General features: G+C 37.4%; 1 protein-coding gene across 9 annotated transcripts in view; it reads right to left on the reverse strand.

The window, feature by feature from the left end:
- Positions 1-10,681, reverse strand: part of LOC107725459 (sorbin and SH3 domain-containing protein 1-like) — a 56,047-nt gene that overhangs the window by 21,905 nt on the left and 23,461 nt on the right. For 4 of the 9 annotated variants that reach the window (XM_016534715.1, XM_016534714.1, XM_016534713.1 and 1 more), the window contains exons 10-15: positions 9,544-9,573; positions 9,366-9,462; positions 8,177-8,291; positions 6,484-6,567; positions 1,948-1,962; positions 36-85 (exon numbers count right to left, since the gene is read on the reverse strand). In XM_016534715.1, coding sequence (XP_016390201.1) covers positions 36-85; positions 1,948-1,962; positions 6,484-6,567; positions 8,177-8,291; positions 9,366-9,462; positions 9,544-9,573 — 391 coding nt within the window. The remainder of the gene's footprint in view (positions 1-35; positions 86-1,947; positions 1,963-6,483; positions 6,568-8,176; positions 8,292-9,365; positions 9,463-9,543; positions 9,574-10,681) is intronic. The other 5 variants (XM_016534709.1, XM_016534708.1, XM_016534711.1 and 2 more) reach the window with 5 other exon arrangements.

A 10,681-nucleotide genomic window follows, 5' to 3' on the forward strand; every position in this document is an offset into this window, starting at 1 on the left:
AACATTTGTGAGGGAAAAAAGGAACATGGACTTACTATTGCTGTAGGTCAGAAGATGTTTCCAAGGGGCTGAAAGAGGGGGCACTCTGCAACAAACCAAACAAAGAAGTCATTGATAGCTCCAAAGGCTTGACTCTCTGGCAGCTGGAAAGGGAGAAGGCGCATTAGTCAGTCAGGCTTGCGAACGTCAAGGGCTCTGAAACTCTTAGGTCCTCAGGACGAAGCCGAGCGTGGAGAAGTAAGCAAGTATTTTGGCCTGCATGCAAGTTAGGGGGGAAAACAAGCGACTGGGAGCGAGGGGTGGGATTAGCAGGGGCTGTGAGGGGCGCCCATTTTGGGAGGGGGCTGTCAGTGCTTCCACCAATCAGCTGCTGTCTCTCACCGAGGCTCTCTTTTGTCTTCTATTGAGTCACTCTCATTACTGGCCGGCCAGACAGGGAGACAATTAACCAGCTGGTGCGGGAAGCAGGCCAAATTACATGGGCAGACACACACACAAATAGATTTACACATATATTAAGAATATCACGAGTGTCGGATCGAACATGCTGTACAAAAATCACAGGGCGATATTAATAGTACATCAAGGAAGTTCACATAACGGGCATCCAGTGCTGGGTAGCAACTGATTACATGTAATCTGATCACGTAATCAGATTCCAAACATTAAGTACTTGTAATTAGATTATATTACATTTTAAAATGCTTATAATCAGATGACAGGTACTTTTTGTATTAAAATATTAAATATTCATATATTATTTGAATATTATTATTTAATATTATTATGTGAGATTTCAGTTTTAAATATTATAATTTAACATCAGTTCTCAGTTCTCTGATGTCGGTTAATGGTCACACTGACATGCAGGTAACCAAATTAAATATTTATATTTTTAGTGTTCAGGTAAGCTAGTATTTATTTTTCTTTGATAAATTCACAAAACCCCTGCAATTACTTTACAAACCCCAGTTCGAAAAACTGTGACATTTAATGCACTTCTCACTGTTGATAATATAAAAAAATTATGTGGTACACCATAATCCTATTCAAATCTATGCGATCAACAAGTTAGGTCAAAAGTAATCTAAAAGTAATTAAAAGTAGTCTGATATTATTAACTAAAATGTGCAATGTAATGGATTACATTACTGACTACAATTTCCATCACGTAATTTGTAATCAGTAACAGACAACAATTTATAAGTAATCTACCGAGCACTGTGTGCGTCAAGCCAATAAGGAGAGTGGCTGTTATTGCTGGGCAGCAACTCCCGACGGCAGATCAGAGAGAGCCATTCGCTGGGACGGCCAGTAGCCCCCCTTGCAATTTGAATGGTTTACAGGTGTCTAATTTTAGGCTACTGTTTCTGTTGCTTTTCCCCAAGTGCACGTCACAGATGGTAAAAATAGCGTGACAGCACACCTCCGAAGAAAAAAGCACATGTGGTGTTTGCAAATACGATTGCACAATCCCAGCCTGCCGCTGTCCCTTCAGAGGCATGCCACATGCGTGCCAGCACCCCACGACCCCCTCTTGTGACCGACAGAAGAAAAGTTCAACTCCTGACCGCAACATGTTCATCCCATTGGTTGCTGGGGTAAAGAGGATCACGAATAACCTTCGCAAATGAATGCAGGCTTTGTGAGAGAATATCACTCTATTTATACAGCGTCATGTTCTAGAAGTTTTGTTTCCTGAGGAACACCCAGTGACATAACAAGCCGCTATTACGTGTGCAAAGCCACCTCCAGTATTTTTGTCCCTTTTTTTTCTTTCTTCCCATTTTTCTTCTCTCAAAAAAAAAGCCGGCACAGCATCCCAAGAGGCTTTCGCACGAGACTTGGCACAGATGCGAAGAATAAGCAAACAGGAAGCATGCATGAAAGCCTTATCTGAAGTGGCACGCATCTTAATCTAAATACTTGTGACAGCCAGTACAATACCTTAGTGTGATGCAGCTGTTGAGATGAGATGATAAGAAAGTGAAATTATGCAATTAAGTATAATATAAACACTGTTACTGGCATTATAAAGTACAGAAAGCCCTGTATACTGTATCTGACAGCACGTTTTTAAAATAGTATGGTATAAAATACCATGTAAACAGACTAAAAAGATGACTCTGTTTATCCTTAACTGTAAGGAGGACTAAAGGAAACAGACTCACGAACAACAACGGCAGTAAAGTCAGAACTGTTATAAGTGAGATTTAGCTGAGTACTTGACATTCTTGACATGACCCACGGAGACGGTGGGTGAAAGTGACGTGCACAGTATGTCACTGAGGATATGGTTTCAAAGCCTTACGTTATTTGAAATGCCAACCCGAAATAGCATTTCTCATATTAGGTATTTAACTTTAAAGGAAATGACATCTCAGGAAGTAATGATGCTGATATAGTATTCCTTGAGAATTTCCCATCGTCTTATCTGGTATGTCCAATTGTCACATTGGGGTATACAGGGTCTAATTTCAGTATGTAGGCCTTAATGTACAATGAATCTATCCTTAAAAGGCATAGTTCACCCAAAAATGAAAATTCTGTCGTCATTTACTCACCATCGTGTTGTTCCAAACCTATGTGACTTTGTTTTAACTGCCGAACCTAAAAGACGATATTCTGAAAAATTTTGACGATGGGGTGAAATAAAAAATAAAATAAGATACAATAAAATAATTGTATTAAAATAAATAAAATAAAACAAGTCATACTGGTTGGAAAGACATAAGGGTGAGTAAATGATGAATTTTCATATTTGTTGGGATGTGCCACAATGTGCTAGAAGCATTTATCACTGCAAGACACTGCAAGAAGACTTTTTTTTCTTTTCTTTTCTTTTCTTTTTTTAGGAAATGTCTATAAAACTATTTTTAAATGAAACCATATATTTCTAGCTTATGTGCCTTATAGTTCTAGCTGCTATTTCAAAAAAGGCCATAGTAAAGATCAAGAGATGTTTACCACAGTATTTCCTAGGATGTAAATTCCTTTCCCCTGATTGTTAAGGCTAGTCAGTGGAACAGTGTGTTAAAAATGTTTGTTCATTTTCATGTGCTAGTTTCCAAACAGGTGCAGGAGATGACTCAAGAAAATTTAGAACTTTTCTGTTATATAAATAGCATACAATGTGAGTGAGGTACTGTGCAACTTAACCACATGAACAAATGGGGCTTATGTGTCCATTTATGAAAGTATAACTTTACATGCAACCTTTTTCTTGCATTCCCTAATAAACTGCTATTATCAAAGCACACTTCCTACAAGAGAATGTTGTTGTCTCTAATTGAACAAACATGTAATGGTTATGAACTTTTGGTGCAGTACTACTGTATATGTCATTCCATACGCTGGTAAACACAGGATCTGCAGGAGATGGGCTGACTGTGCTCGTCACTGTCATAGAGTTCGGCGTGTTCAGCATTGCATCATGATCACAGTGAGACCGGGCTGCATCAGCAGACTCTGAGACACCCGCTCTCAAGGGAAGTGACTCCTCACTTTCGTCTCTAAACAAGGAAATCTGGAGAGAGACAGGAACCTTCTCTAAACGTGTGCCATGACGCTGATGGTCAGATTTATTAGTCTATCCATCAGGAATGCAGCCTGTGACTCAAGGGTTTGGTTTCATTGTCAGAAGAACCGATTCTAAAGACATGGCATAAATGGCATTCAAATAGGATGCATGCATGGACAGTAATATTCTGGAACATTATTACAATTTAAAATAGCTGTTTTCTATTTTAATATATACATTTTAATTGTAATCTATACCTGTGAAAGCAAAGCTGAATTTTCAACAGCCATAACTCTAGTCTTCAGTGTCACATGATCCTTTTATTATTTACTAATTCACTTTTATTAAATAATTCTAATAAATTGGTTTGGTGTTAAAAAAATTTTTTATTATTATTATTATCAATGATGCTTTTTCAGTATAGAAAGTTCAAACCAAATGCATTTTTAACACTGTATAAGTCTTTACTGTCACTTTTGATTAATTTAATGTGTCCATGCTGAATAAAAGCTTTAATTTAGCTTAAGAAGACATTGAAAAACAGTTTTTATAGTATATAAATATCAATATTTAAAATGACTAATGTTCTAGTTATACAGTATCTCCAACCCTAAAAGCAATCATAGTGAGTTTCTAAAAAGAAAGGTGAACAACCCAATCACCTTGGGGTGTATCATGGTACGTGTCTCCAAGCAAATAAGTGTGAACGAATGTGCTATATACTCTCCCAGGTGTTGAGTTGATGACAACGCTGCACAGGCTCTGTGCCACTGATAGCATAGCGACAGTCTTTCTATCCTTCACTGAACCCGGTGACAGCACGCCAGCGCTACTTTACAGTGCTTTACTTACTTACTGCGTCAAGGTCAGACAAAAAGTTTACACTGCAAAAATATAATCGCCATGAGCGGAGAGATTCCGGCAGGATGTTAGGTACTTTCGCATTAGTTAAGGTGGATGGAGCGAATCTGACAACCAATAAGCGGATGATGCAGAGGCCAACTTTTCACTCAATGTTGCCAGGCAACGCTGCTGAAAACAGGCAACAGGGTTAATTAAGCACAGGGGAAACAGTCTGGCTAATGTTGAGTCTGTCGTCTTTACCAAACTAGTTGTAACATCACAGCTTGCTGTCTGTTTCCAGTCTGGGCACTCCATAAAACTGAAAACCTACTCGAAGCCATCTGTGCCAACACCAGAATTATTGCCAGTTAAATAGCAGGATCTCAAAAAAGACGCGTGCTTCCTAGAGGCACAGGCCACAGTAGTTTTTTGTCAAATGAATCCCAACTTCAAATCAGATGCCAGTTTAACGTTTTAGTGCAAAAGATAGCACACTGAGATTCAATTAAGAGTCAGAAAAGACAAATATGAGATGAAAGTGGTGGTGAAAAAAGGTTCAGGATTTAGAATATGATCAGGAAGCAGCACAGGCCACAGTAGTTTTTTGTCAAATGAACCCCAACTTCAAATCAGATGCCAGTTTAACGTTTTAGTGCAAAAGATAGCACACTGAGATTCAATTACAGTCAGAAAAGACAAATATGAGATGAAAGTGGTGGTGAAAAAAGGTTCAGGATTTAGAATATGATCAGGAAGCATACTGGGAAACTGAGAGGTGGTGTTTGACATGTTCGACTGAACCGTTAACCGTTTCTATCTCTGATGCAGCTTCTGAAGCACATTCAGAAGAACTCTTCCACTACTACTTTTGTGTGGTTTTTGTACTGCTATGCACTCAGTTACAATGGGCTGGATAAGGAACATATAGATGAATGGTCAGTGCAGACAGGAAGTGACATAAGAACGGTTCTAATAGGCTACGTTCACACCGCAGGCAAATGTGGCCCAAATCCGATTTTTGACTCTGATCTCTTTTTCTCATGACAGTGTGAACAGCACAAACCACATGGAATCTGATCTTTTCAATTCCGATTTGTGCCACTTCCATATATGTTACTAAATCCGATACAGGTCAGATGTTTTGCAATGCAAACGCAGTCTGAACAGTCATATCAGAATTGACTTTTACATCACTCTAGATCAGGGGTAGGCAAGTTCGGTCCTAGTGAACCGCAGTCCTGCAGAGTTCAGCTCCAACCCTGAAAACAAAACTCACCTGCCTATAGCCTTAGTAATCCTGAAGACATTGATTAACTTGTTCAGGTGTGTTTGATTAGGGTTGGAGCTGAACTCTGCAGGACTGCGGCTCTCTAGGACCGAACTTGCCTACCCCTGCTCTAGATCAACATTCGTCACGATTCTGTGCTCATGGAAGTCAATTCAAAGATTTTACATACCCAAAGTTATCAAGACAGTTGCGAAAGGTTGTTAGTGAAAGTACAGTAATGTGTCAGAACTCTATATACAAGCAAAACTCACTCATATCATAAAAGTTTCTTTTAAAACTCTGCTCTCTTCTGTCACATCCTTGTCTTTATTTTTCATATTGCCTCATATTGCCTTCATAATTTTACTGGCTTCTGCGTCAGATCACACGATAAATAAACGCATAATCGCTTACTTTATGTCCTCCGTGTTTACTTCTGTATCTGCACAAATGTTGCCAAGCCCACAGATTTCCCACGAAATTGGGCTACATTTTCACTGTTGCTGCGGGTTGTTTTTCATCTATGTTTTGGACTAGTTTTGAGAAGCAATTGGGTGGATTTTGTTGTGAAAACCTAGCAACCCTGTTCGTATTGTTCTTTTGCGCATACGGTTCAGTTCAGAACCATGATCTGTTCACACTGGAAATCATATATTGGCCACATTTACAACAAAAATGTGAACAGATATACAAAGAATCAGATCTGAGCAAAAATCAGAATTGAGCAATATGGCTCGCAGTGTGAATGTAGTCATAGACAGACAAAAAATATTTAGGGTCCTGTACGAAAAAAAAGGGATGACATGCAGTTTTTTTTTAATAAAAATGGGTCACTTTAATACTGCCAACTTACCGCTTTGCCAAACTCCATCTCAGAAAAGAACCTATACCAAGGCTCATTCTCTAAATCTACATCTTCTGGACTTATGTCCTGAGTCTACAGAAATATGGCAACAAAGAAAGGAGGACAAAGAGAGAGAGAGAGAAAGAAAGAAAGAGAGAGAGGCAGATTCAGAATACAAAGACAATGGGACTGAATGATGATGTTACATGAAGTATCTCTTAATGTCATGATCTCAGACAGTAAGAAAGGCTCCAGGCTGAGAGAGTGGAAGAAACATGAATTGGATTTGTTTCCAGCTTGATGACTTATTGCAAGAACATCTGGTTGACCTCAGCAGTCAAAGGAACAGGAAATAGGAAATAAAGATCTCATAAAGGCAAAGTCCTGATGATGGAAAGGGATCCATTAGAGCAAGGGCGAAATCTTTTACACTGTATAACAAGTGAATAAGGAGAATAGACACATATTCATATACTCAAAATGCATAATTTTAGACTTCTACTATGAATATCAATATTTTTTCATTGATGTTTGTAAAAATATTTGCTATACTTAAATATAATGCAATAATAATTGCTTTAGATTTAACATTACACTATCATTCAAAAGTTTGGGGTCAGTAGGTCAGTTTTTTTTATTATTATTCAGCAAATACACATTCATCAATTGATCAAAAGTGACAGTAAAGACATTTATGATGTTACACAAGATTTCCTTTTGAAGGAATAAGGATCATGTGACTCTGAAGACTGAAGTAATGTCATTGCAGGAATAAATTATATCTAAAAATATCTTGAAATTAAAAAAGTTACTTTAAATTATAATAATAGTTAAAATATTTACTGTTTTTACTATATGATCAAATAAATAAGCATAAGAACCTTCTTTCAAAAAATTTTTATCAACCCCAAACTTTTGAATGGTAGTGTACATATCACTTAAAAACAATACAAATATTTCACAACACTGAATATTCACAGTAAAGAAGGATTATTTCTGCAGAGCTAAATCAGATGAATAGACACAGGCAGCACATTATCTTCTGCCCTAGATAGGACCTGACCTAGAGCCATTTTAATTACTTTCCCTAACAATGAGAAAAAAAAACAAAGACCTAATGCAGCTCGCACTTTCTCTGCTTCAGTTGTTTCACTGACGAGAATCCAACATGCTTTGCTTTACTTCTACAATAAACCTATTACAGCGGTATGTCATCAGAAAGACATTATGTAATAGCAGCAGCTCCCAGAACGAGTCACGCTTACAAGATTGAATCATTGAATGTCATAGTAATAAACCTTCCATGAAAAAAACAGACTGCAGACACATACAGTACAAGCCCCTGCAGGAGCCTCTATTCTTAACTGGGACTGGACACTACAGTGTCACTTATTGATGAGCTTTTTATAGCTGAGTAAAGGGTCCTCCTACTTCCTATATTCTAACATTACTGTGTGTACTGTGTGCGCCAACACACAAGATATATATGCTACGTATCACAACATTGAAAAGGGTCGCCAGGACAAATCACCTACCGAGGTCACTTAATAAGACTACCAAGAGTCACACAGCTGTGAGTGTGCTGTCCTTGTAAGTGAAACAGAAAAGCAGAAACCAGCTCTTGCAGCGTCAAACGGCATGCACAGGTCTGCACCACCAACACCAGCAACCAAACATGCATGTATAAAGAAGAGCATCATACCGGTCTCTCCAGCTTCAGCACTGAAGACTTTCCTGGCTCGTACTCAAATATGCTCTTGGGCTCGGCGCGGTACTTCCTGGTGTCTACTTTCTTGTCAGGGGGCTCCCACTCATTCCTGCAGGGATGCATGGGAGGAGAGATGGAGTGATACAGCGAGGGAGGTGGAGAGTCACCATGGCAACCAACAAGGGCAAGTTTGGGCTGCACGTTCCCATACATGCTGCGTATGTATGTTTTAAAATCACAGCATACATCCTTTATGTAAAAGCACTTTAATCATCTAACCAATCTACACCAACATGTGTGCAGCTACACATTTCAGTTTTCTCCAAATTATATTATCATTACAATCATTCAGGTGAAATGTAAATATAAAAAAAAATATCCATAATATAAAAATTATGCTATATTTAACATTATAGTGCACTGCCATTCAAAAGTTTGGGATCAGTAAGATTTTTTTAAAGAAATTAATACTTTATTTTAATCAATTTAATGCATTAAAATCTTTTGTAATATTACCTCTACTGGAATATTACAAAGGATTTATATTTAAAATAAATGCTGTTCTTTCTGACATTCTATTCATCGAAGAATCTTGAAAAAAGTACATATTTTTTGATTTAAGTAAAAATCCTAATTTAAATAATTAACACATTTCAGAATTTCTTTATTTATGCAAATCTTGATGATCCATGTTACCCACAAATAGTGCAGAATCTTACAAATGTTTTATTAATTTAATGTCATTAAATGCTTTTGTTAAAATTTTTTCAAAATGCTAAAACCTTGTTTATACCCAATTTTTATTTTTATTTTTTTGTGTGTGTGTGTGTGTGTGTATTTATATATAAAACCTAAAATAAACTACAAAGATACAAGGTAAAGATACATTATGGTAATGACATTTCTGCTAGTGAACACTGATTACTGAAATAAACGTCTATTATGAATTTTAACAGCAACATTTCCTAAGCCAACACATGCTTGTTAAGGCAGCACAACAAATGCTGAATTACAATGTTTCATATATTGAGGTTTTGTGAAGAAATGTCATCATCTCTATCTTGAGCAACACTAGCATGGTGCAATAATTCACACTCTAATATGAAAGTTTTAAGACATCAGTCAATGAATGTGCTAGAATCTGCTTCATTAATCATAATATTTGTTTCATGTCACGGCTCACCTCTGAGGATTTAGGGAAGATGTGCGTGTTGGCACAGGCAGCTGTCCTCTGGAGCTCCCCATGTCTACAGCACTCTTGGAGCGAGGGACTGCCCGCACTGAAACACAGCCTTCCTTTAAGTAAGAATTCATAGTGTAGTTTATGTTTTCTCTCGAAGGATTAAAACAAAAACACTTACCATCCTCACCACCATATGATGGCCTGTCATCTGAAAGAGTCAGAAAATTCTTATTAGGTACAAATAAAAGTTAATACAGCTGACATATTTTGAGAACTTACAATGTTTTTATTTCACATTTCAAATGTATTTCTAAGGTAGTTTGTAACCTGTTTTCTTATTGTGCTGTACTTAGTGTAGCCTGTGCTCTAAAGCAGCATCTCCAGGGAGGTATTCTAAACATCTAATATATACTCAGTGAAAATGACAGGGATTAGTGTGACATACATAGCAGTCCATTATCAACTAAACAGCAGCTCCAAGACAAGGACACTTTAATTCCTCAGACTGATCCAACCTGTAGATGGCACTATAACCACAGCAGTGTGTTTACGTCATGCTGGAATATTCCATTAGCTGGTTAGTTACAATACAAATAAGACATTTTCACCGCAAACTACTTCAAGGAGGCATTCAAATGATGATTATTTAACAAATACTTGAGACCAGCATTGGAATGGCATTGCTAACTGTGCATTCTAAAGAATCCAATGGATACACAAAGCCCATTCGGTGTGTTGTGACTGCTTTAATAATTCAGCAGAATGGTTCTCTAAAAGCACAGCCACGAAACACATCACAGAGGTATGAAAGCTCTTAAAATGGAGGTAATCAATCTATGAGTTTTAAATACATGGTGATGTGGTTTTCTCGGTGTGTTGAAAATAGCTCTATTACCACAGCTCACCTTGAGTGCTATGATGCCTCTTTAGGACAATCAATTTGTTGACACTGTGTACATATAAATCAGCATCTATTGCACATTGGGATTTGTGAAAGAATGGACATAGGATGGAGCCAACGATGTGGCACATTATACTGAAATATAAGTAGCTTTAGAAATAAATATTTTAATTCAATATAAAAAATACAAATAAATAGTGAAATATGAAATTATTTGAAAAAGAAACGATACTCTGAATATAAAACTAAATGCGCCAGTAGGTGGCGGCAAATCCCTGTCTTAAGTGAGTCATTCAATCATTCATTCAATCGATTCGTTCAAATGGCTGATTCATTCAGAAACGAAGCAAGTGACTGCCTTTATGAATGGTTCACTGAATCATTGATTCACTCGATTCATTTAAAAACGTGGATT

Source organism: Sinocyclocheilus rhinocerous, unplaced genomic scaffold, assembly GCF_001515625.1.
Source record: "Sinocyclocheilus rhinocerous isolate Xijiao unplaced genomic scaffold, SAMN03320098_v1.1 scaffold366, whole genome shotgun sequence".
NCBI classification, from domain to species: domain Eukaryota; kingdom Metazoa; phylum Chordata; class Actinopteri; order Cypriniformes; family Cyprinidae; genus Sinocyclocheilus; species Sinocyclocheilus rhinocerous.